Source organism: Cataglyphis hispanica, chromosome 1 (genome assembly GCF_021464435.1).
Source record: "Cataglyphis hispanica isolate Lineage 1 chromosome 1, ULB_Chis1_1.0, whole genome shotgun sequence".
In the NCBI taxonomy this organism is placed as follows: domain Eukaryota; kingdom Metazoa; phylum Arthropoda; class Insecta; order Hymenoptera; family Formicidae; genus Cataglyphis; species Cataglyphis hispanica.
In genome coordinates, this window is record NC_065954.1 from 3,813,724 (window position 1) to 3,841,005 (window position 27,282).

Consider the following 27,282-nt stretch of genomic DNA (forward strand, 5'->3'; position numbering starts at 1 on the left):
CGTTCTCAGGTGCGCGCCTATACGCGAAGATCGGGGAAGAAACCTTCGGTTTACTTCAGACGTCGATTTCCCCTTCATTCATCCGCGCATCCTTGTGTTACAATTCTTGGCGCGGAAAACTTCTCCGGGATCTTAATTAAATCTGTATTGAGAAAGGATACTTTCGCGGATGTGTCAGACGTACACGCGGCTAATGTCTATTAAATAACAGTTAGAAGATATAATCCCTCGCTAAATGCAGAAGATTATGTAAATCTGAATGCATCAGATACACACGTTAAATGATTTTGCTAAACGTTCTCTGGCAAATGAAACAATGTCTCTCTCTCTCGCGTGACACTTTAGACATCTCTCTTAATGGTGCGTTGTGTAATCGCAATAATTACGCAATGTCGTTTTTCAAAAGTATATATTTCGATGGGAATGACAGCGCCTATCAGACTCAAAGAGACAGATAGACAGACGGGGTTGCGCCCGGAGACTGTCAGCTAATGAAGCAGGGATGCGCGGGAATGACAGTGAGCCACCGGCGGTGAATAGTTTGCAAAGTTAGGATGCAGTTAGATAGCTATGGCGTGACGACATTAATAACACCTTATTAGCCTTAGGCGCATCCGCACACCGTCTGAAGATAAATGAGATCGCGGCTGACTTGCCACCAGGTACAGAGCTCGCAGTGTTATCGAGAGCAAAACCGTGGATTCCATTGTGACGGCCGCGAGGAGATCAGATTCTGTGCTTTTCATGCGCGTGGATTCTCGACGTAAATTTTCCGTAAAGCGATATAGCATACAGGCATGTATTATGGCTTTGAGAACACATTGATATTATTTCAAATTAACATTCACTGATCGATTCTCGTTAATTATGTCGTTGGTAATTCACGCGCCGGGCAGAACCTAATGAAAAATTAATTATTATTTCATAGGCTACGTAATTGTGTCACTCATATATATTTACATTAGGTTTATACATTGGATGAGACATTTTATTTCGATGCCTTTATTATTTGATTGATTGTTTGCATATTGTTATTGTCATACACATGTATAGATGCATTATATATTCAATAGTTTCGATCAAATTCGCTGGATGAGGCTTGTCACACATGTTTTATGAATAGAATATAGCTTGTCGGGCTTCCATCTAATTAATGACAACAAATTAAGCAAATAAATGATGTAATTAACGTTACGAAACGGTTGCACCGGTATACTATGCACTATACTTGTACCTTAATTAATCAGGCTGGTTTGCGCTGATCACACATCTATAAATGTATCTCCATCAGTGTAACTGTTTACACTTCATGTCTATAGACATTGATTGTTGATTGCAGAATGCAGAAACTGTGTTACGATAGTTTCTATATAGCTCGTCAATTCATGGACGAAGCTCTACGCGCGTTCAAAGAAACAATAAACTTTTATAATTAAACAGCATAGCTTCGTAATTAAAAAAAAGAACTTTTGTAATTAAATATACGTATCGCACTGGCTTGAACTAAATTACAAAAGGTTGCTTTGCTGATGCAGATTCCGCATACGTTTTTATCTCGATTTAACATTCTCGCAATCCCAAGCTTTCCTTAATATTCTGAAAAAATAATCATAATGCATTTCATAATCCGTAGGTTATAAAGAAAAAAAAAAAAATATGATCGAGCCAAATTTACATTTCTCGTTTTATTTACGCAGTGACAGTTAAAGTTTAATACAGAATATTCCGCAATTGCGAATATCGGCGTGTTAGTCGCGACCGATATATCCGGCTTGAAAAGGTACGCGTGGGATCGGCGCACCGAACGACGCGCTGCGCGAACGGACAAAATCAAATAACGGAACGCGGTTTGTTTGCAAGCCACCCCCCGCGAACGGCCGAGGAGAAACATACAAACCATCCCCCGGATACGAATACGAGCAATTCTCTCCCTCACGCTCGCTTGCTCCGACCGACTACGACCCTGCAGCACCATACTCTTTCTCTCGTTTTCCGCCCTCGCAATCTGGAGGCCAGCAGGACACGGCAATCAGCACGACCCGCGACAGAAATGCACCCCGCATACAGATATCTACGGTTTTATTTAGGGCTTCTGCTTAGAAGGCACACGCAAAAACAACCGGCACGCCCGTCGTGGAGACTCATTTTAAGGTTGGCGGGTGTGTCGCGGAACTAATTTGGTTCTTGAGTGATTTTGCAAACTGGGAAAGGGACTAATTAAAGGTTTTCTCTATGTGCGTGATGAGTCATTTGGATCGCGTGGTCGAGGGGACTCTTGCCCTGGTTGCGGATTCTCGAAAACGAGTTGATTAAATGAAGGCGGAACGCAATATTTGCCCCCTATACAGTTCAGCGTTTGATACAAATTCGAGATTTCGTATATCCTGATGCGATGTTTACGGAACATTTATTATAACTTTCTCAAATATTAACATTTCATATTCGGAGAAAAATCTAATTTGAATAAAGTACTAATATCACGACTCGCGCTTAGATGTGGATAAAAATAAGAGTGTAATTGGGCCATTATGTTTATTAGAGATGAAAAAGCAACGCCTCTTTTTACCTTCGAGAACCACGAGCCGGGCACTCGCCGAGAACTGAGCAATGTTAATCATATAGCGACAATTTTAATGAGTCGACTCTTCGCTTAATTATGTCCCGTATGATGCGAGGGCGCGGATACGAGAAGCGAATAATGAGATCGCTGCCCTTGATACATCCGGTGATTCCGTCGCACGTGTTCTCGGTATCAAAGTCGGTCTTTCTCGTGTAAAAAAAAAAAAAAGGCTACTCGTGTCGCTACCGAGTCGCGAAACGACCAAACTGTGTAAAAGCGTCGCGAGAGTACATACACGCGAAAGTGCGTATCTGCGCGTTATTCAGCCTTAAAAAGTGCGTGCACATTGGAATGCGGTGACAAATGCACGTCGGGCGTGTTTGCCGCAACAGTGGCTGTCCCGCGCTCGCATTGCCTGATTGCGAGCGACTTAATGAAGACTGGCGGGGCGCGTTCCAATTTGCACGTATGACGCTCGTTTCGCTGCCGTGCGACGAGAGAATTGTGCGCGGTGACGAATGTCGTCGCTACGTGGCTAATATCGGTATCGCAAATACGAAAAATATTGAATTCCTACGAATATCTCTCATTTTCGCACCCCTCCACCGAGAGTCGAAGATGGATGATGAACAAAGTGTTTTTTCTCAAGTCAGCATAAATGTTTGGAAGACATCGTAAAAATAAAAAAGAGTTTTCTAATTGCGTGTGTGTTATTTTTTTATATATTTTTATATATTTTCTCTCTTTTATTATATAAGAAATAAATGTTTATATGATCGATAAAGATTTTTAATTTTATACAATTAAAAAATATCTTTCAGGCAATATCTTTTTAACATCGACCTTGACTATAATAATAAGTTGGATACCTATGTTCCTCTTTGCCTATTTTTGTTTTCCGCAACCGTGCTTTTTTTCAGAGAAAAGATATTTACCAGATACTTTTTCTCGAAGCAGTTTTAAATCCAATATTGGAGAAATAGTTCAAAAATAAAGTCACGAGCTATTTAAAAGTTCTTCGAGGATGTCGGCGGTTATCTAAAGACTAAGTGAAGACACATGAGTAAAAATGCTTCTTTATATCGTTTTTTTAGATACCATCGTCCTCTATATCATAATATAAAATTCACGCTGAATTTGGAAAATCAGGATACTTTTTCGAATAATCTGCGACAAGATAGTGCAAAGAGATTCAAATTCCGCTCATATTTTTTTGCTTGAGTTTAGTCACTTTCTTTCCGCAAAATTCGATTCTGTAGAAACGTTGAAAGCAAGGCGCATCCCGAGGGAGTGAAAAGCCGACTATGGTGCATTATATTCGATTCGCCAGCGGATTCGAGGAATCAAGAATTCGCCGCACCGTAATAACCAGGTAAAGTGAAAAATTCCAGAATGCTACGCCGTCGAGGAAGATTCGTATGCACGGCACAGAGCAGCCAAGTTCCTAGAACTTTTAATTGACTCCTTTTCGAAACTTAACAGACGTGACTTTGATCGTCCTCCTCTCATCTCTGCGATCTCCTTAGAAACTTTCAGTTTCAACGGCGATGAAGAACGTTTCCTGACGCGACGTTCGACGTTCTTATTCGAGATATTGGCGGGTCAGGAAAATCGCAAGCAGATTCTCTTCACATTGATATTCCGTATGCCTTCGACGCGACTCGCGGCTTATCTATCCGATGGTCGTACAAGCTTGCGTTTAGCAATCACACAATCGACGTTGCGAGCAGTATTATTCCCGATGCAATCTCTCTGATCGCAATATCTCGAACAAAATTACTCGGTCTATTTTCTACTCTTGTGTTATATCCGGAGTTTCTCTTCGATTGCTCGATATCAAATGATAGTTCTCGTCGTATCGGTTTTTTTCGATGGTTCGACGATTAAAAGCGATGTTCCGTGGAAATAAAAAATATATCTTTTTTGTTACAATTTTTAATGAAATCTGACTCCTATCGTGCAGATAGATTTTGCTTAATCATTACCACAGTCCATGTATAAAAATTCCCAAAACCAACATGATATGTTATTTTGCAACAAATTCTAAGGGAAATATTAGTCGAAGTAAATATATCCTCTCTCTAAAGCGATTCTGTTCTCCTGTATTCGTTACTTAATCATTGTGAGATTTTAAAGTCAATATATCATTATTTGATGTTTGCAAATATTTGCGATTCAATATTTTTATTATACGTCGCTTGCAATCCAACACCATTGAATTTTTCACAGTAACGCAATGGACGTATTTTTACCGTCTTCCTATATCGCTGCTGCTTTAAATGCTTCAAGATCGATGTGCAGACGTTCGTGAAAGCTTCTTTTATTTACTTGTCCTACAAAGGTTCTCGTTGCAGCATGTATCACTTTGTTAAAATTCCGATAGCGTTACACGTGTAAGAATAATGAAACGGAAAAAGAGGCTGCTGTGACATGAATAAGATTGTCAAAAAAAAAAAATTTGCAAAAATGCGTCGGATGAAAAGAATAAAAGACAACTGGAAATTAAATAATATAGAAAGCACGAATTTTTATTACATAAAACTTGTTTGTATTTGTATCGACTTTCATTGTTGCACAGAAAAGAGTTTAACACGCGAAAATTGCAACAACAAATTCAATATTTTTCACATATTAATTATAGAATTTATTTTATTCTTCAATACTATCTATTTTTAATCGTAAAAATTATAATACATAAATTGTAAAAATGAATTGTCACCTGCGATCTGTAACAATTCTAGTAAATCGCGATTAGAAGGCATCTTTACAGTAACTATATCGAAAGAATTATACAGAGCGAAGGGAAATTACAGCAGAAGAAGAGATATTCGAAAGAGTGATAGCAAAGATATCTTTTCCTCATAGCCTATACATTATTACTTCGACATACTTTAGCGGCCAGAAACGTACACGAATACGATAATGTAGCAGGAGAAGCGAAATGTACGAGCGACTCGTGCATGATCTCGCCCATATTCGCGCTTGCATGCTAAGAGCATATACTATGAAGCGGAGCCGCGCGCTCGTGCCGCAAGCCCGTAAGGGCGTTTTGCTTTTACGGGAAAGTCGAGCCGCGTATCCGCATGCCTTAACCCGTATGCGAGCGAGAATCGCGTTAGCAAGCCGCTTACCACGTTGCATCTGCGAGGCAAAGCAAAGCAAAGCACAAGACGGTTCAGGACGACACGATAAATACAAGTTCGCCAAGCGGCTCTCCCAGCCAGATTCGGTCTATTGAATTTTGCTCGTAGCAACATACGTTCGCGGTTTCGCGGCGGTATCGATAAACACGCGTGGCAGTAAATTTGATCGGGCCAATGACGAGTTATTGGAATACGCGGGGGATATCGCGCTCAGCTAGTCAGCCCTCTCATGTTTGCGTAATTAAATCTGCGTACTGCGCGAAATATTGTAAGTTGATCGTTAAAATATTAATTTACCTCGTTGCGTCGCGCGCATCATTTCCTCGATTTCGCAGCAGTCGGTAATGACAAACAATTCGCCTAAAATCGGATCTAATTTCTCTGATGGAGTTCTATCGATTAGCAGCGTTCTATTCCTCGACGATAGGATAAGTCTTATTGCAACTATGTAACTAGAATGAGGTGAAGATCCATGAAAGCGATAAAAGACCCCGCGCGTGTAAAGCAGGAACGTTAAGCCGCTGAGAAAGAAAAAAATACGACATACTAACGCCGTCATAGCCGCGATAATGCCCGCTCAGAAACGATTATGCCAACGACTTGGGAGACCGATACGAGAATGTGTATGGCACTGTAATCGAACGATAAAAAAATGCTTAAATTAAATATATATGATAATAAAAAAATTTGGCATAGTTAAACAAGTGTCATAAAAACTGGAACGCGGACTCCAGATATAAAAATAAAGAATATCTTAATAAAATTTTTTAAATTTAATTAAAAAATGTTTGATATTAAATATGTGAAAAATTTAAATTTAAATTAATTTTTGCTTTTGCAGGAGGATTTCTGTCCCAAGTTTGTCAAATAATTAAATTGGAATTTGAATTATTTAATTCAATAGCAAAATAAATTTTCATGATAAATTACAAAAAAAAAAAGTATTATATTATTTGCGTCCTCTGACAAACCAGTTATTACATTGTAAAAACGATAAATTGAACTTTATGATACATTTGAATTAATATTTTCCATGACATTTGTCGCTGTTCGACTATGAGTCGAGTGACGGGAGTACAACCGCCAGTTTCCGACAATATTGTCATCGAAATGAGTTTCGATCGAGGGAGGGAGAATATGCATTTTAACGACTTTTGATATTGAATCTACGTCCAAAGCAATAAATATTATTTCGCTTGTTCATTACTCGGCAATATTTTGCGTGAATAAATGATTAACGTACATGGGAAATTCAATTCTTCTTCAATTTACATTTAATATACTGTTTCGCTTTGAAATTGCAATTGGAATATGCCATTTGCTGTCGCGTCCTTATCTTGACTTAATTCCCGTTTTTATTAGAATTTAAGTCGCGCGTATTAATTTCGCTGATAGTGACGCAGCCGATGGATCGAGTTATATCGCGCTCAGTTATATTCCCGAAACAATTCGCTTATCAGTAGATGGCAATTGGGGGTGGAGGGGGTTTGATAGACGTCGTCGGTGCCGGTCCGCGCCGCGTCACGACGAATCTATTCGGTTGTTACAGCTGTCGAAACTATGAAATTCAATGCGGCGAATTTGCATGCTAATCCGCGCGGCGTAAACCCGGCATGTACCGTGTACTTTGCGCCCGGTTGTGTCTAAGTTGTAATTCAATAAAGACAGGAGAGCGCCGCCGGTTGTAACGCTGTGACTCGGTTAACTCGCGCTGCTAACGACTTTAACAACGCACACACGATCAATCTCCGGCGCGAGCGCGGGCGCGTGTGCGTGTGCACCTTCCGTGCGTGACGAAAATTTTCAGCTAGTAATGTTAGGCACTTGGAAACTATGCTGGAAATTGTTCTGCTGCCACGGCATTGCCGCTCGGATGAACGCGAATCTCCTTGTCTAATGGCCTCGAAGAACAACGTACATTTTCAACGCTGTAAATTGCGAACGTAACGATCCATGAGGTTGAAACGATTATTTATATACGAAATTATTGTTGTAATTTGTAAAATCGTGTTTGAAGAGAAACAATTGTTGATGAATCTCTGCGAATGATTAAATCGTTGGACGACAGAACAGAAATGAAGAAAATTAAACATTAAAAAATTGAATAAATAAATAAATAAATAATTTAATGTTTCTTTCTGCAATTTTATATTTAAATGTAAATTTATGTAATGCACGATATAGTTATCATAGTCGTAAGCAAAGTTTTCAGTTTGCACCCCCTCAAAACGCTTGATCGATAGTCTCATCGACGCGTCCAAGTCGAATTTCCCACGCCTCGTATCGCGCGCTCGCCTACCAGCGCTCTAAAAACAAGGTAACGATTGTGATGATTCATCTATCACGCTATGCTCGTATTATAACTTCTCTACGGCACGATAAAGCTCATTTCTCGCTAGTTCACTTGGCATAGTCTCGCTATGGCGTACCGACGGAATTCCATTTAATGTTAAACGGTTGGCGGAGGGAAAACATTGCCGTACGGCGCGCACGGAGAAGCGAGATAGTCGAATTGAATTATGTCTTCCACCATCGGTAACAGAAGCTCCGCGAGCGATAAGCAATTGCAAGAATTATAATAGCACCTAATAAATAAATTTAGATAACGCGTGATACTTCGCCGCGCATACGCGGCCGATGGCTCCATCGGCTATCTTCGAGAAATGAATGCCCCGCGTATTTTTCCTTTCGCAAGCTCAGAAGTTATAAATGAATTCTCGCGCGTTGCGATATTTCAGAGGCGATATCGTCGCGCAACACGCGGCCAAAAAATAAGTTTTTTCTTGTAAATTAATTCCGTGCACTGAAATTATATTTCAGTACTTTCTATTTTTAAAAAATGCTTCTAATAACTCAATTGATAAAAGATTATAAATTCAAAGTATACTTTATTGTTATTTAAATTTGCACCAAATATTAATTGTAGTTTCGACTATTAACTTGGTTATATCAATAAAAAAATTGCGAAAATAAATTATTTTTCTGCTTTTTGCAAAATTATAAAATTGAATTTAAATGTAAATATATTTAAAGTATATCCTTTCAATTTTAACCGTAATTTTTAGCTGATTTTGATAATATTATTGTCACTTTTCAATTGTCAATAAAAATTTCATCCCAACATCGTTTTGTATCTATTGAACAAGTTGAATTCTTCGTATCTTTATCATTCGGATAAAAATCTCCGCAAAGGCGATATTTGTCCGCACGAGAATCAGTCTGATCTCTATCAGCCCCGTGCAACTCACTTCGATAAATTCAAGATAGGATGATAGTAAAACGAAAATGTTTTTAAAAAAGCTAGAAAATACACGCTCGATGATGGTTAAGAAGACGAGCGTGTCCTTGTAGAAATGCTTTGTTTTTGTCGTTCCGTCAATGTAATTTTCACAAGCTTTGATCTTCGATTCTTCCAACAAGAAAGTCACCACGCGAGAATTGACTTGCCTTTTGTGCATACATACATCTAGCACCGCGTATAATTTCAATCGCGTGTTCAATCTATTATAGTCAGTGTCGGCCGAGCAAGATATGCTTCGCGAAATGGGAAAGATTCATTGAAGTTAGTTTTTATGATTTTAAGAAAGTCCTTTATCGATCCGTGATCTCATTATTTCATTGACGACAAAAAACTTTTCGAATACTTTGTTTAGCTACGCTTCATTATTTTATGATAGCAATCTTCATTACACATACTACTATTTCAAAATTTAAATTTGATGATTTTGCCCAAGAATAATAAACACACAATATAAAAAATGTATACAATATAAGAAAGGTATACAATAAAAATACATACAGAATGTATACATAAGAAATGATGTTTATCGAGAAAGTCGATTGTCGCGATGTTGTCGACTCGAAACAGTCATAGTTTAACACTCATTTTAAGATAAGCGTTATAAAATATCAGACGTTATATATTAGACATCGAAGACAATTGTGTGTATCTTTATCAGTTAGAATTTAAATATAATTATATTTGATACTCATAACATTCTCATAAAATTGGTGATTAAGATTGCAATATAAAATAACAAAGAAAATAATATACGCACGAGTGTGTGGAGATATACAGGTAAAATAATGAAAAGCAAAATTGAATAACTTTAACTAATACATACATAGATAAGAGATATAGAGACATATATAAAATAAATCTTAAAATGAGATTATATATTATATTTTTTATTTAGTGCATAATAAAAGTGTCGCATATAAATATTACTACAATATAAAATCTATACTTTTTTGCAAAAAATGTACTTAATCTTATCTGTAAAGTATCTTTTAAAAACATGGTTATAATTTTCCATGTCATTTTATATTAGTCAAAAAATAATTAATTAAATATAGTATAATAATAAAAATATATCATAAAACAACATGTGCAACATATCTTAAAAATTGAATAAAAAATGTATATTTTTTTCGTAATTGTGCTAAGCTTTAATATAACAATTAAGTAGTCGCAATTATAATAGTCAATTAAGAATCAGCACAGTATGTAGAGCATAATAAATTTTATTAGAGAATATAAAATATATAGTAAAATACATATAGTAATAATCGCAAACGTTTCATTTTTTTTCCTTTTAGACTATTCTCAATGCAAACAAAATTAATAAATATCATGGTATTAAATGGCTGTTTTTGTCTTTATAATGATAATAGTTTTATTATTTTTTATTTATTAAGTTTATTTCCAATTTTATTATTGATTTTTGTTTAACACCATGTAAATATTATTACACTGGTTCCTAATTGTCTATTCTAATTGCACTTTTAATTGTTATTTTGGAACTTATTTATCAATTTATATTGGTTTAATTAAAAAAAAATAATTTTTATGTAAAGATTATTAAATATACATTTTTGAGATAGTATAAATATGTATATATATATATATATATATATATATATATATATATATATATATATGTTTCATAATATATACGCTTTATATAATATATATTTTAATATATTATATTTGAGTACAATTTTATAATAACATACACATAAATAAAATTCTCCATACATATATAAAATATTTCCAGAAAATATAACTATTTTATCTAATTTTTATGAAGGAAAATGTATTTTTAAATGCATTATTTGTATGAAGGATTTAAATATTTATAAGTACATTATTTGTTTGCAGGATTTATAATGGCTTTAGAAATAGAGAACCTATTCTCAAAAAAATTAGAAAAAATGAAAAAGACAACCATTTGTCATTGTCGAACAACAATGGTTAGTACCGAATTAAAATTTGAATGGACTCTTGAAAATTTTTCGAAACCATCTAAATCTTCCATTACTTTCAAAGCAACTGGAATTACTCATTATTACCAGGCTCTTACTGTTAATATGTCTTTTAATGTGGCCAAGAATATGATATATTTTCATACTTGGTTTATGGCTGAAAAGAAAAAGTTTAGAGTTAACTATTATATTTATACAGTTATTAAAGGGAAAATATTGTATCCGTGTGAGGTAAATGGCATTTATTTAACGCAAAACATGCGCGTATATGAAATATCTCTTAACAAAATTGAAGAAGATGTATCAGTTGATCCTACATGTGATAGTCTTACAGTATACGTCTGTTTCGATATAATCGAAAGTGTATCAAACCATTTTTTTCAAACAATTATAGACGAATCAGAAGAATCTGCAATAGATAAATTTGCTTTAGATAAGAGATCGGGAGTAAAAGTTAATTTTTTGGCAAACAAGAAATGTTATTCTATAGATAAAGGTTTATTATATTCAAAAAGCGATAACTTTAAAAATATTTTTTATGATCCGTCAGGAAGGAGCATCGATACAATTAGAATATATCGCTTACCAGATGTTTTTGAATATTTTGTATATTACTTAGAAACTAGCAGTTTAGATAAACTAATTGTAAGAGAGAATGCTAATATATGTGATGTATATGAGCGTATGGAAATCCGATTATTCTTTCCTGGGAAGTATGACAAAATCCGCGAAACATTATGCAATCTTCTTAAGCTAGCTAAGGCTAATGATCTAAAAGGTCTTGTATTATTATGTGAAAATTTTTTAATAAAAACCATGCACAGAGTGGACGTGCTATCAGATCTGTCATTTGGGCAAAATCTCGATTCAGAAACAGTAGAAAAATATACCATAAAATTACTAAAATTACACTGCTATAATATGAGCTACTTTGCAGATCAAAATAAGGAATTATATAGAAAACTCGTTAAAGAAAATTTCAACTGCCACAAAATGTCTTTTATAACTGAAGAATATGATCCAGATACATTCAATGTTAAAAGTTGAACAATCTCAAGTTTTTAGCAATTAGATTATTTTTAATAAAACAAGTTAAAAATATTAAAATATATGTTAAATGTTTCGAATTTATCCAAAAAAATAAACTTTTGTTATTATATATAATCATATTAAAATCTTCAATTTGACACTATATAATTTTACATAATTTTACATTTTTTTTTACATATTTTCATAAAAAATATAAACTGTATATTTAATAGCTTTTAAAACGCCTGTTTTTGCGCGATATAGAAAGATATAGAAAGAGAAAACTATATAACTTTTTTATTTAATCATATCATATTTCTCAATATACATAATAAAAGTTAATAATAATAAAAGTTTTCTGTAGTGAATACTGTTTTTAACTTTGCGCAAAAAAGATTTAGTAAAAATGTATTTTGTATCAATGATTTTATTTGTTTCGTTCATTCTATTACAACAGATAATTTAAAGTATATCTATATTATGTAAACGTTACTTTTTTCTCTAAAAATGACAATGTACGTGCATATATAATATTATCAATATCATATAAAATAAAATTAATTATGTATTTCTCCATATTTGTTCAATTTAATCTGCGTATGTAATACTTAAAAATATATGTGTGATTACCATTTATCAACTATTTTTAATCTTTTTAAATTTTTGTTTTAATTTTTTCAATTCTAAATGTGATAAATCTAAGAAAAATAAATTATAAATTTTTATATAACGTAAATATTTTAAAGAAATATTTTATATAATTCATAAGTAAATCATAATATTGTCAGATTTTCTCATTATATTTTTTATTATATTAATTTATATTAAAATTTTAATAATTATTTTTTCAACCATCGTTATCACACGAGGTAAATCATTAATCAAATATTAATGCTAACCTGTAACTGCAAAAGAATTAATGCGAGATGCAAGTTTATGCTGTATTGCAAATGTCATCATTGGAGACATCTAAGATCGCAATTCACGGAGAAAGTTAAAATGTATAACACATCAGGCTGCAGTAGTTAAACAAATTGTAAGCCTACGGAGTGAGCGTTGTACTCATTGTCAGATCGCGAGCAGTGTCGACTATGGGCTTGTCAGTGATAAAGCAGGTAATATGTCAGAAGAGCGCGGAACACCATGTATATATCGCTCCACCGCGTTAAGTGACGTTAAAATCATGTATACGCTGTTGTCTAATGATGATTCATTGTATGAAGAAGCGATTATAATTTAACGATTAATTATTTTTTAAACCAAGTAAAATGCTTTTGGCATGTGGGTTTTTCATTTCACTGAGTCCAATCACATTTCCATAACGGCCTTGCTCTCAATAATCATAATAATAATAGTAATTTTTATTTTAGTAATTTAGTATATTACATTGTAAGCATAGAATTGATTTCACGCGATATCCCGGATGTCCAGAATGTCTACGCAAGTACTATATAAACTCATTATTATAAATTTGCATCAAATAATAATTATAATTATAAGACTATTAACTTGAATTTATGAATAAAGAAACTGCAAAAATAAATTATTCTTCTACATTTTATAAAATTGAATTTAGATGTAAATATGTTTAGAGTATATTCTTTTAATTTTAAACGTAAATTTTAACTGACTTTGATAACATTGTTGTCACTTTTGTATTGTCAATAAAAATTTCATCCCAATTTTGTTTTATGTTTATTGCATGAGTTGAATTTTTCGTACCATTATCATTCGGATATAGAAATCTCCGCAAAAGTGACATTTGTTCACGCCTGAGAACCAGCCTGATTTGTATCAGCCTCACGCAACTCACTTCAATAAATTCGATAGAGAATGATAATAAAACAAAAATGTTTTTCAAATAAAAACCAGGAGATGCGCTCTCATTGGCGGTTTACGAATGAAGACAAGCGCGTTCTTGTGGTTCCAACGTGATTTCCACAATCTTTGATCTTCGATTTTTTCAGCAAAAAAGTCACCGTTAGAACTGATTCTATGTTTTTTGTGTACATGCCATTTAGCACCGCGTGTAATTTGAGCAAGATATGATGCGAAATGGGAAAGATCCATTAAAGCCAGTTTTTACAATCAAGAAGGAGCGATGCTCTTTATCGCTATCTTATTATTTCATTGATTATAAAAAAATTGTCGAATGTTTTGTTTAGTTATGTTTCATTACTTTATGATAGCGATCTTAATACTCTCCCTATTTTAAGATTATTTTAAAACTATATTACTATTTTAAAATTTTAATTTAAATTTGATTTCGCCTAAGGATAATAAACATTCGAGGTACACAATATAAGAAATGTATACAATATAAATACATGTAACACAGTACACACAGAACATAAATAAGATGCTTATCTAGAAAGTCGATTGTCGATGTTGTCGAACCGAAACAGTCACAGTTCAACACTCATTTTAAGAAAAGCGTTATACTATTAAATATTAGATGTTATATATTAACAGAAGACAATTGTGTAAAGCTGATATCTTTATCAGTTAAAATTTAATTACAAATATATTACAGATTAACTCCTTGACATTAATAATCAAGATCGCAATATAAAATTACAACAAAGAAAATAGAATACGCGTGAGTGTGTGAAGATATACAGGTAAAATATAATGGAAAGCAAAATTTAATTACTTTAGCATATGACAATATGTGGAGACACATATATAAAATACGTCTTTCACTGTGTCCAATTGTATTTGCAATTAAAAAATAAGATTATATATTATATTTTTTTTATTTATTATATTTAATAAGAATATTGCATATAAATATTACTATAATCTAAAATCTATTCTTTTGCAAAAAGTGTAATTAATCTTATCTGTAAGGATCTTTTAAAAATATGATTATAATTTTATATTAAGAAATAAATAAAATATAATATAATAATAAAAATATATCGTAGTAAAACAACATATGCAATATAAAATTGAATAAAAATGTATATTATTTTTTCGCAATAGTGCTAGACTGGAAAAATATAATTTTATATAAACATTATTAAATATATATTTTTGAAATAGTATATACATATAAAATATATATTTAATAATGTTTATATATGTATATATATATATTAAATATTATATGTATAAAATATTTCTAGATAAATATAATTATTGTATCTAATTCTTGGAAGGAAAAATATATTATTAAAAATATTATTGCACATCATTTGTTTGCAGAATTAATAATGACTTCAATAGTGGAGAAACCATCCTCAGAAAAATCAAAAAGCGTAATAAAAAAAACAACCATTTGTCATTGTCGAACAAATATGAATTTTAACGAATTCATATTTCAATGGACTTTTCTTAACTTTTCAAAGTTATCCACAGCATTCAGTACTATTTTAGCTAGTGGAATTACTGATAGTCAAAATTTTTCTCTCTGTGCGACTTTTGACAGAAAAGAAAATTTTACAATGTCCTTTTATTCTTTGCTTATGGCTAACCATCAAAAAATTAAAGTTAACTATTTGTGTTATGTAGAACATAGTCTAGGTGCACTGTATAAAGATTATCGGGTATATGACACTTATTTAACACATAACAAGATGATATATAAATTATCTGTTGATGAACTTAAGAGACAGAATTGTTTAGACAATAATATACTTAGAGTACACTTTTATTTTGAAATAATCGAAAATATATTGCATCATATTATGCAGGAAACCATAAACGAATCAGAAGAATATACGATAAATAATTCTATTTTAGAACAAAAATCGGGATTAAAAGTTTCATTTGTAATAGACAAGAAATCTTTATCTATAGACAGAGATATATTATGTTCAAAAAGCAAATTCTTTGAAAACTTTTTACTTGACAATGAAAAAAAGGTCAAGAAAATAGAAATATACGACGTAACATATGATGTTTTCAAACATTTTATATCCTATTTAGAAACTGGTAGTTTAAAAGATAGTCTAGGTAGCTTAGGGCTAAATGATATAACACTTTATACTAAGCTAGAATATTATCGCTCAAGACTTGATTCCAATTACGTAAAATTTCGACAAATGTTACATGATCTCATTGTGGTAGCTAATAAATATAACGTACAAGATCTTTTATTATTATGTGAAAAGTTTTTAATAAAAACCATGTATAAATTAAACGCTATTGATGATTTAGAGATTGCGTATTTAAACAATGCACAATTTCTAGAGAAATATGCCATAAGATTTATCAAATTACACATAGATGATTTCGCAAAAATAATACCTTTTCAAGATCTAGTGATAAAATATCCCAAGTTATTATATAAGATCAAGAATGAAAATTTGAATTGCCAAAAAGTGTCTTTTAAAGTTGAAGATTATCCAAATCCAGATTATATAAAATCAATGTCAAATAATTTTGCATATTAAATATTCTTAAGTTTTTAGCAATTAATTTTTTTTTAAAGTTAAAAATATTTAAAAATATGTTAGATGTATCAAATTTATCTAAGAAAACTTAACTTTTGCTATTATATATAATCATAATTAAATCCGAAATTTGGCACGATATGATCTTATCTCTTTATACATATTTTCATAAAAAATATAAATTGTTGTATAATAACTTTTAAAATGCTTGTTTTCGCGCGATATTCAGGAAGAGAAAATAATTTTCTTAATTAATAATATCATATTTTTCAATATATCTAATAATAAAAAGCATTTGTAATGAATACTGTTTTCAGCGTTGCGCAAAGAAAATATAGTAAAAATGTATCTTGTTTGTAAATGTATATCGATGATTTCGTTTTAGCAACAGATAATTTAAAGTGTATTTATATTGTGTAAGCGTTATTTTTTTTTTTAAATGATAATATACGTACATATATAATATTATCAATATAATATAAAATAAAATTAGATATATATAATCCTCCATATTTGTTCAATTTATAATGTGTGTATTGTAATACTTTTAAAAATATATGTATATGATTAACATTTATCAAGCATTTTTAATTTTTTTAAATTTTTGTTTTAATTTTATCAATTCTATATGTGATAGATCTTAGAAAAATAAATTAAAATTTTTTAAATAATATAAATACTATATTAAATTATGATAAATAATAATAATACGTTATAAAAAAATATTTTATATAATTTATAAATACATTACAATATTATTAGATTTTCTCATTATATTTTTTTATTATTCAAAAATTAATAATTTTGATAAATTTCAATTCTGATATTGATATCATGTGTGGTAATTGTTAATGAAACGTTATATGTAACTGCAAAAAGATTAATGTATTTATGTTGTGTTACAAATGTCATCGTTTAAGATATCTAGTCTAACAATAAGACCGCAATTCACGGAGAAAGTGAGAATGTATAGTTCATTAGATTTCAATTAAACGGACGGTAAGCCTACGAAGTAATGCGGAATGCGTTGTACTCGGATCGCAAGTAGTGTCGACTATGGGCTTGTCAGTGATAGAACAGGTAATATGTCAGAAGAGAGCGGAACATCATGTACATATCGCTTTACCGCTAAGTGACATTGAAATCATGTATATGCTATTGTGTAACGATTTATCACATTATAGAAAAGCGATTGTAATTTAGCGATTAATTACTTTTAAACAAATAAAACAAAGTGCTACTCGTGCACTTTTTTTTTATTTCGCTGACAATGAATCAAATCGTAGCGTCAATTTAATGGCCTTGCTTTCAATAATAATAACAATTATAGTAATTTTTATTAAGCAATTCGATAAATTAAATTGTGAGTGATAATAGAAAAAGAAACTAAAAAAATGCATCGAAGAGGACAAATTTGCCGCATAATACGAATTTTTCAATTTGTTGAATTGATTTGCATCTCGCGGAAATCCCGATATCTCATTCTGGTTTTCGAGTTTCCTTTATCGGTTTCGCGCGATATCCCGGATATCCGGAGTGTCAAAGTACGTTGCACTTACAGGAGCAAGGGACTACGCTATTGTGTATTATAATATCGTCTACTTGAATACGCCAGAGACTACCAGAGTCTCCCACCCGGTATACCGGGTTTTTCTTTACGGTTTGTTTATGTCGCATGCGCACAATCCGCCCCCGAGAGCGGACTCTCGTCCACCCTTCCAGTCGCCGGGAAGCGTGCGGATGTTTTGCATCGCTTGTCGCTCGGTCGCCGGGTTTTCTTATCAGTGGAGGTGAAGATTTTTCGTTTCTGTCATTCGCGCTTAGAAAAATTGATTAAATTTGCTTACCGAGTTTTTCCAAACTTCGAGATATAACTGCATAACGATAAAATAATGTGACTGTTGTACGGAATTTCGAAGTTGATGCAGCGGCCTCGGACAATCGAATGCAATTCAAAATTAGCGTCAGTGACTTGTAATATTGAGTACGCAGGTTTGTTTACGTGTTTTGTAATAGTGTTCTTAAAAAATTCTCATTCTCGCCGTCTTTTGCGCGAAACGTGACAAATCCGAAAGAATTGATCATAAGTAGAAGCGAGTCTTCATTTTGAGAACAAATCGATATCGAATGATCAAAATGTAAGAGAAGATGCAATTACTCGCTGTAGATAATGTATCTATGTTTATCTAAAATTAATTAGTAATAAGATACTGAAATATATATTGGTGTGAAACCCGTGAAAAAATATTACAAGAAAAACATTCATCTTTTTTTATTTGAGCAGATTATACATACTAATTGCAAGTGTGACAAGAATTTCCGAGCTATCAAGACTTTAACTTGTATACATGTTATAGTACGGTGTATTTATGAAACTATCGTGAATGAGCAACCAAAGTTTCAGCCGTGAAACAAGGATTACGCGGATTGGCGACAACTCTGCGCATCGTAAGCATATCTAAAATATCGTGTGTTTTGCACCGCATGTTAAATACGTTCAAATCATTTAATTTTGTTATCAGAAAATACCACGAATGCTTGTATATATTTCACGCATAAGATACTTTGTAAGTTTCACAGAGATATCGACGATATGTGATCGTATTAAATTATGGCAGTAGCACTATATAATTGATTTTACTCAACGGCTTAACGTATGTAAACGTCGGGTAGATAAAGTTGGTAGATGTAATACAAGTACTTAGCGACTTATCTTCCTCTATTACATATGACCTTAAAAAAAAAAAAAAAACTCGCGTTAAAATCTTACCGCGAGCTCTTTACCAGGATAATCTGGTCCTTAATAACATCCTTAGCGAACAAATCGCATTTATCGTGTATGAAAGTGAGAAAAAACTTGGTGCTCGCGTCTCGACATAATCCGTTTTCTCGTAATAATCCGTAAAATAACGACAACATTTTTGTAGTGAAATTTTTTTTTTTTTTTTACAATCTTGAACGTAGGATGCGTTATCTTCTGCCGTATTTCAACGCATACACCGCATATATCTTGTATCCATTCTGCATATCGCAATAGTATAGATTAATTGAAATTCAGATAATGGGTGTGGCGATAAACGGCACCATTTATCGCTTCCCGAAGCGAAAAATATGTTTTTGTCGGAATCACTTGGTGGAAATTCATTTTCACACGATTCGTTACGATTATCTCAACAAATGCCGGGCATCGTGATATCTTTATCAAATATCGGCTGGCGGGCAACGATAATCCAACTGGGCGACGCTGCGTCACCCTGCGAATATCGTTAGCAATTGGTTTTAGCGGTAATGGATATTCATTGACATTGATTGGACGCCGGTTAGACGGGACTAATTGACCATTAGACGAACAAGGTCTTTCCTTGAGGGCTCGATATCGCGAAGGTCTTGCAAGCCTCGTTAGCACATCGTCGTTAATATACTATCTACCCTAGGCGTGTGCGCGCAAACATTAATAGATAACAAAATTTATATCTTGTCGTATATGTATATAGTGTATGATAACGACAAGACAGAGGAAATATATGGAGCGTAAGATCGCATTAATGGCGATGCTGTACATCCGAGATTCGCGTTATACATATAATCTTGTCTCGCAGTCGCAACGTTTTGGCCGGGAAAGACGCTGAGAAGGAAAAAATATAACATCATATAAATATATAAGTTTTTCTGCTCCTTTTATTCTTAGACTTTATTATATCTCATCCTTTAGTCATTGAAAGTCAGAATCACTCGACCGTGCGCGCTTTTATCTAATATAATATATTTAGGTTCGCTCAGCGACTCGCGTTTGCGTTTAATGATGACCACATTATTAATAGCTGTGCGAGCGCGTGTACGCTTACGGGTTTACGTTATTTTGTTCTTGTGTACGTAAGCGGAACTAGAACACCATAGGTGGTCGCAAGCGTGCTTTCAGCCGGACGATCGTCTTTCACCGTAATAAAGAGCTACATAATTTAAAATGACCCGTCAGAGATAGGGATTTATAAATCGTTTCGGTTGATACGGTGATCAACATTATCGCGTTATCGGAATTACAAGCGGCGGTCTCATTGCACACACTCTACGTGACGTCTTTATTGTTTACCACGTTGCTGTGATATCATCCCTCCGTGCGTGAGTCGTGTTCAAATGCGAGAGGAATAGCTTAGCCGCTCGAAGCGAAATATCAGAGATCGAGATATTTTAATCAATGGGATAATAAAAATGAGAATAATATTTATCTTCCTAAATTATGTCAATATGTATGTTCAATGTGGATTTATATGTTTCTGACATTAATTAAAAGAAAGACTATTTGACTTGCTGCATGAAGAAATTTGAATGTACGTATGTATATTGAATATTGTATATACATGTATAAAGCTACTTCTCTATCTTTTTTTCTTTTTTGGTTCTCTCTCTTCTTATATAAATGCTGATCTTGATAAAGTCCAAATCGTCGAATATCTGCATCGATAAAGCACGAAAAAGAATATTGTTAGTTTATTTTCTCATATTTTCCGGCGGAACGATATGATGAGTCTGAAAGATAGAAGACACGATTAAATTCCGACCAACATATCTGACGAGACTTACAAATCGGCAATCGGTTTCTCGATTTGCGAAATAAATTAAAGTTAGTCAGTCTGTTCACGACACGATTTAGTTCGTAAAAGAGGAACTCGACATTTATAAACGATAAAGAAGTGAATAAATAATATATCAATATTATAAGGCATTATTTCAACAATTGCGCACAATTTGATTGTATAACCGATTGCAATCGATAACTATGCATCATTCCCGAAGTTTCAATTATTCGAAAAAATGATTCCGCGTTGAGCCCGACAATATGTCCGCGTACGCTGATATGCGCGCCGACACTGAGTATTCCATTTTGCTTTACTAAAAAAAATTCCAGTTTCATCGAAACCTGTAATTACACATTCGTAAAACATCAACTGGGATACTCGAACCATTGCGTGCTACATATCCGCGTTTCATGCAATCGTTTTAGATTAACAACGTATTCGAAAATTACCCCGCTTATACGCCAATCGATCGCTTCGCACGTAGCGCTGTTCATTTATCATTTTTACAGACTACGCGCGAAGCCCTTTTTCCAGCCATTCAAAAATTCACCATGAGTGTCTCTCTCTCTCTCTCCGCCCCACCCCTCTCTCTCTCTCTCTCTTTACCTCTTTTTTTCTTCCTGTTTTTTTCCCCGCTCTCTCTTTTCTCATCTTTCTTTTTTCTTTTTTTTTTCGGGATCAGTCTGTCAGAATTCATCGGACCGGCGAGATGATCGAGCGCTTAAATATGTAGCATCGACCGTCTCGCACCCTCGCTTCTCACCGTTCCTCGTTTTTCGCGCCCGAAACTCCGTCCGGAATTCCGCAGGGTGGAAGATATCATCATTGACGATATCGTGTTGCGCGGTGAGGCAGCGAGCGATAAATTTTTCAGAATTTTACGATTCTTCGCGCCAACGGTATGCGCGATTCGTTGCGAAAAAGGAAGAATAGTCGTTCGTTCGCTCGTTCTCTCGTCCGTTCGTTCGTTCGTTCGCTCGCGGCGAGGAGAACGACGAACGAATGTGCGGTGCTCCCGCGACTGCGAATCGATATGCATTGTCTCTCCTACTTCTGTAGCTCCTCTTTCTCCCCGACGCTTTTCAACCCCGTCCGTCTCTGTCGCGCGGAGCGTTTTTTTCCCGCGTCGATCTTTCGCCGTTCGCACTCCCCAATACGCCAGCGGTTTTATTTGATCGCCCTCTTATGTTTTATTGAGCAGCTCCTTCGTTCGCGCTCGGTTTGTTCTCTTCCTTCTTTTTTTACGGTCACTACCGGAAACAGCTGTGCCTGTGATTTTTCTAGCTTCAAGCACCGTCGCGTTATCCGGATCCTCGATACACCGCGCTCCCAAATGTTAGCGATGGATTCTTATACGGTCACCGATGTAGAAATTTGTCAGCGGATATGAGGAAGGTAAATACGAACGGAGAATTCGGGCGTGAGAGATTATGGCGAGATGGATTTTTTACGGCTCGGTACACATTTGGAGAAAATAAATTCCTCATCGAGGAATTCTAGAAAGAAATAAACACATAGATGCGTGTAATTGTCATATTTGGTAAATAAAAATCTGCGTGTCCGATGAAATCGTCGACTGTTATTCCAATCGATATATTTGTAGTAATCTGTCGGATTTTAAGCTGGTAATTAATATAGAGAAAAAGATGCGCATTTTTTGTTAATTAAAAAAACGAATATAACTTGCGGTAGCGTGTAGACAATTATAAACTGACGTTTATATTCGGTGTCGCAATATCTAGGACGTTGCGATCGTTTTTTCGCCGTCGCTTGTTAAAGACAATATTTGTATATTCCGAGCAGGGCGGCGAGCGTTAGCCGTAGTTGAAACACATTTTTATGTAACGTGATATACTAGCGGAGTTGCTTAGCGTGTAGCGGGATAAACATCATAATGTAAGAGGCTGCATCACTTCCTGTTTGCGAGTCGACATTAAAATGCACGGTCGGCGATTTTTTAAAGTCGCCCTGCGCCTCGCCGCGTTCCAGCTGCGTCCTAAGCGATGCGGCATAATATTTCAGGTATACTGCATCCTCATTAGAAAACGCTCGGCTTCCGGGTATAAATGTAAAATAAATGCAGTTCTCACAGTACTTTCGTCCTTTTAACGCCTGCGTCGACGCTTTTAATAATAATGTGCCGCATATCGCTCGACGTGTTACATTGTTGGCCACGCATTAAAGATTATTTTAAAAAAGAGTTCTAATTACCGTAAATTTAATACGTTTAGTGAAAATCCTGATTAGAAATCTCATTTCTATGACGCGCAGCATGTCCAAGCAGCATCGCTAATCATTTTTTTTTTTTTTCACAAAAATGACGTTCAACTTTACACTATTTTTTACATTTTTACGCGTTCCGTATGCTTGTAATGGAGAAAATAAATTTGACAGAGTCGAAGTGTGAAAGGGAAGAGAGAGATGGTTGGGTAATGCGAAACTTTGCCGATTCGGTATCGTCATTGAATCTGCTAGTTCTCGAGAGCGAGATGTACCCATTGAAAGCTTTCTTTTCGGATCGTACCTGACCGATCGACTTATTGTAAGTTTCAACCTTCCCACACCGGAAAGGCTGAAAATGGACGGCGGAACGCATAGAAAGGAACGAACGAGTTGGGCGAAGAAAACAGCGAGTCTCATAGAATACGGATTTCCTGAATAAGAATGAGTTCGGCGATTCTCAAAGGCACGCTCGCTTTTAAGGATGAGAAATAGACTTATCTCGATGTTACGAGGAAGATCGACAAGTTTGCGGCGAAAAGGAATGAAGTTTCAAGACGCGACGAGATATGCGCGTATGATTTTGTGCAAGATCTTACGCAAAAGTACATAATTCAATCAGATGAAATAAGTTCATTATCAAAATGTAAGCGATTAAGAAATAGTTAATATTTAATGCAATTGTAAAAGCTGAGAGTAATGAAATGACACATAAACCTTATTATATCGGAACACGTGCGATCAGCAATCATTCCGATGCAGATGAACAGTCGTTTATGGGATCGACGTTCCCCGATTATATCAAATATGTTCACTGGCTACCATATCCGAAGGATGTCGACCTCGAGCTTGCGACGGATCCTCTCATTCGGATCCGTATACCACGTGCGAAGATCTCAAAGGTCTGGTCGAACGGCCCCGCCGCCTTAGTTTCGTCGTAAAAATGCAAAGCGTCCCGTGCGAATAAAAAGCTTCCCCCGATCGAGAGGCGAGAGGCTCATGAAATTTTCAGAAGCTGCGACTACGGCGGTGGCGGCGACGATGGCGGCGATGGAGGGATGTTGCGTGCGGAATGCGTTCATCCCTCCTCTTTCTTCTTCCACTCGCCGTATCAATTTTTTTTCCTCCTCCTCGTCTCGCTTCCGGCGGAAACGGCGCTCGTGTGTGCGTTTCCGCGATGTGGAGCTCAACGTGATGATGCTGGCGGTGCCATCCCCGTGATCGAGGTATTACCCACGTGCCCTTCCTTTCACCTGCGATGTGTCCTCCGGGCAAGTTCCAAAAGTCCTACAATCACTCGCGACTTCACAGAGATAGAGAACGTGCGAATATCCGATTTTCACGGCTTTCCACTTTCCCATCTCCTGCCTTTTATTTGATTTTCTACGCGGGTCGCGCCATTCGTTTCTCTTTCGATTTTTCTCCGGTGTTTGTCTTTGCTTGAATTATTTAGTTACTTGTTCTCTTTTTTTATCTCTACTTTCTGTTCTTTCCTTTCTCGATGTCTCTTTCGAGACAAAGAATTGTTAGTCATTGTTGTTAGATTTACATGTAAATTTAATTTTTTTTATTTATGATTGACGATTCATTTCGAACGTTATTCTTACTCGTGCAATGCCTCTTTCGCAGCTTTTCCTCGCTTTACTATTTCTCTACTTTGTCTTTTTTTTTTCGTTGCAGTTTCGACTTTATCGATCCAAGCTCGCGGTGATTCCTTTTTATTTTCGAACGTCATTATTACTTGCTCGGGCTTGCCATGTAATTCCATTTGAACTTCCGCTGTGGCAAGCTACGTGACATCCTGAAGATTTTTTTAGCGACAATTTTGCAACGTAGATCTTTTTTATTTTCAATGGTTAGTGCCGAGACGTCGGAAAACTTCTGCCTCGGTGAATATGGTTTACGCACGTCAACGTTCTTTTTTACGATCATTATTTATTTTTCTTTTCTTCTCAACGCTAACATTTCTTACCGCGATGATAACCATCGAGTAATTCTTCTTTGGGCAAAAGTCACAAGTGATGCTTACTGCGGTAACGACTTACGAAACACGTATATAGCTCTAGTTTCCTTGCTCGTTTCTTTCCTCAATCTCGATCCCTTGAAAAAGAAGCACGCGCATTTATAGCAACCAATTACGCGACACGATGTTTTCATCTCTTTGGTTCAACGAATCTCTCTTCATTCATTTCATTCAGAAATTTCACACTGAAAATGTAAAGCTTTGAATAAACAATCAATAACACATTGTTGTGGCGTTTGCATGGGTGATTTTATAATAAGCGTTCTTTATGCAGACAAGAAGATTTATCGTATATTTTTACGAAATGATATTTTTTTTGACATCTGTAGATTTTAAAACTTCTTTGTATTTGGTACAATACGCGCTCGAATCTTAGCTCGATTTTTCCCTTTTTACTTTCTCGCTTATATTCACAAGGCACAGTCTCTCTCGCTGTACCGTATAACGTCAAGTCGTTTGTACTTTTTTCTTTTTTTTTTTTTTTCCTCAAGTAACCGTTCCGACCAAGAGCAGCTCTCCTTTATTTTGCGAAATTCTTAGCAGAAGTCTCGAGAAGTTGTCACAGCTCCGCGCGATAACTTCTAAGCAAGGAAGCGAGGCTGGAACTTTTTCCCCGAGAAAGAAACAACCGCGACGACGGAATACTTCCCTTTGCACTTTGTTCATAAGAGACGTTCGCTAATTCCATTTTCTTTCCTGACATTTAATGGAAGCGAACGTCTCATCAGCCTCGTACACTTCCGTTCGATGAATCTTGTCCAGAATTTTTCTTCGTTCGACAAACTCCTAAGAAGTTCTGAATTCTGCTCTGTGAGAAAGCAAAGGGATAAGTGAGAACTTTTTCTCGTTTAATGAGGTATAATGAAACATACACCATCAAGCCATCGTTTTTCTTTGATGTCAATCTTATTTCTTTCCGATTCTACTTCGTTTCTGTATAAACGCGTTTATTATTCGTCGGGCATGATAAATGTAATTTTTTTTATAGTAAAAATTTTTCTCTTTATTATTTTATTAGAATTATCACTTTGAATTATAGATGTTAATTTCTTTAATTAAACAACTTAAATATTTGCCAAGACTCTGCTATTATTAAAAATGCTACTGCTTAAATAAATGTCTAGATTGTTTTGCTTAATTCTTTCAATGTGAAAGGCCTGAATAAATTTTTAGATTAACAGTCTATTCTAAGATAAGAAACAGTTGTTTTAGAATCGTTGCCAAGAAAGTCAACTGCGCCGCCAACTATCGTGTTCAATCTGACAGGTTTCTTTACAATATCACTTCCGAAAATAATGCGTCATATGGTACATCTATGTTGTTCTTTTCCTGAATATTACCGACAAAAACGTGGCTACCAATACAGAAACGAATGAGCCGAGTTTCTCGCGGCGGCGCCTTGTCGCGCAAAGAATGATTGAAGGAACGATAGTAGAAACATTGCGTGCAAAATGTGTGCGTGTATTTTCTTGTATATTTTTCTCTTTCGCTTCGTATCTCCTCTCTTGTCATTTCCGTTGGATAGCGTGCCGCTGCAAGATGTGATAGTCTTGTCCGTTTTCAAACGTGCTTCCTTATATATACCTTCCTTATTTCGCGAAACTGCCACCGGAAGTCCTAACGAGATAGGGTTGCCTTACGTCAAGGACGACGCGCTAAACCCCTCTTGACAGGCTCGACCGACCCACAGGTGGGATTCAAGGGGCTCGAATGTAGTACAGTCACCGTAGTTAAGATGTTATCGTATCTCACCATGGTGAATTACGGAGGAATCCCCATGGTCAGCCTGCGGGTATATCTCCACTGATCTGTCTCTTCCCGTCTGCTTCCCTTCATCTATCCGTCCATTGCCCCGCTCTTCTTCCACTCAGCCATGATCCCTTCCGTGACTCGACTTCGATTTTTATCGATCACCGTCCTTTCAATCTGTATCTTCGTGTACAAGTTTTTCCTCTCGTTTCCATCGTTTTGAATGGACACTTGAATTGTTCAGAGCGACGTAACTATGGATTAAAATGGAATAAAGTCGATGGAACGTCCCCTTGGTCGACAGAATTCCCCTATTTTT

At 34.9% G+C, this 27,282-nt stretch overlaps 4 protein-coding genes across 5 annotated transcripts in view; 3 read left to right on the plus strand and 1 right to left on the minus strand.

The window, feature by feature from the left end:
• LOC126852930 (uncharacterized) overlaps positions 1-27,282 on the minus strand; it is a 63,835-nt gene that overhangs the window by 28,389 nt on the left and 8,164 nt on the right. The gene's annotated exons all lie outside the window — the stretch shown is intronic.
• The window catches only part of LOC126852868 (semaphorin-2A), a 332,693-nt gene that overhangs the window by 8,777 nt on the left and 296,634 nt on the right, over positions 1-27,282 (plus strand). The window lies entirely within an intron of this gene.
• LOC126853111 (uncharacterized) lies at positions 9,561-12,290 on the plus strand. The gene is made up of 2 exons (XM_050598575.1): positions 9,561-9,781; positions 10,865-12,290. The coding sequence occupies exon 2, from the start codon at positions 10,873-10,875 to the stop codon at positions 12,013-12,015; it is 1,143 nt and encodes a 380-aa protein (XP_050454532.1). The 5' UTR covers positions 9,561-9,781; positions 10,865-10,872; the 3' UTR covers positions 12,016-12,290.
• On the plus strand, positions 14,410-16,778 carry LOC126853103 (uncharacterized). Its single transcript, XM_050598562.1, has 2 exons — positions 14,410-14,618; positions 15,205-16,778. The coding sequence occupies exon 2, from the start codon at positions 15,213-15,215 to the stop codon at positions 16,392-16,394; it is 1,182 nt and encodes a 393-aa protein (XP_050454519.1). The 5' UTR covers positions 14,410-14,618; positions 15,205-15,212; the 3' UTR covers positions 16,395-16,778.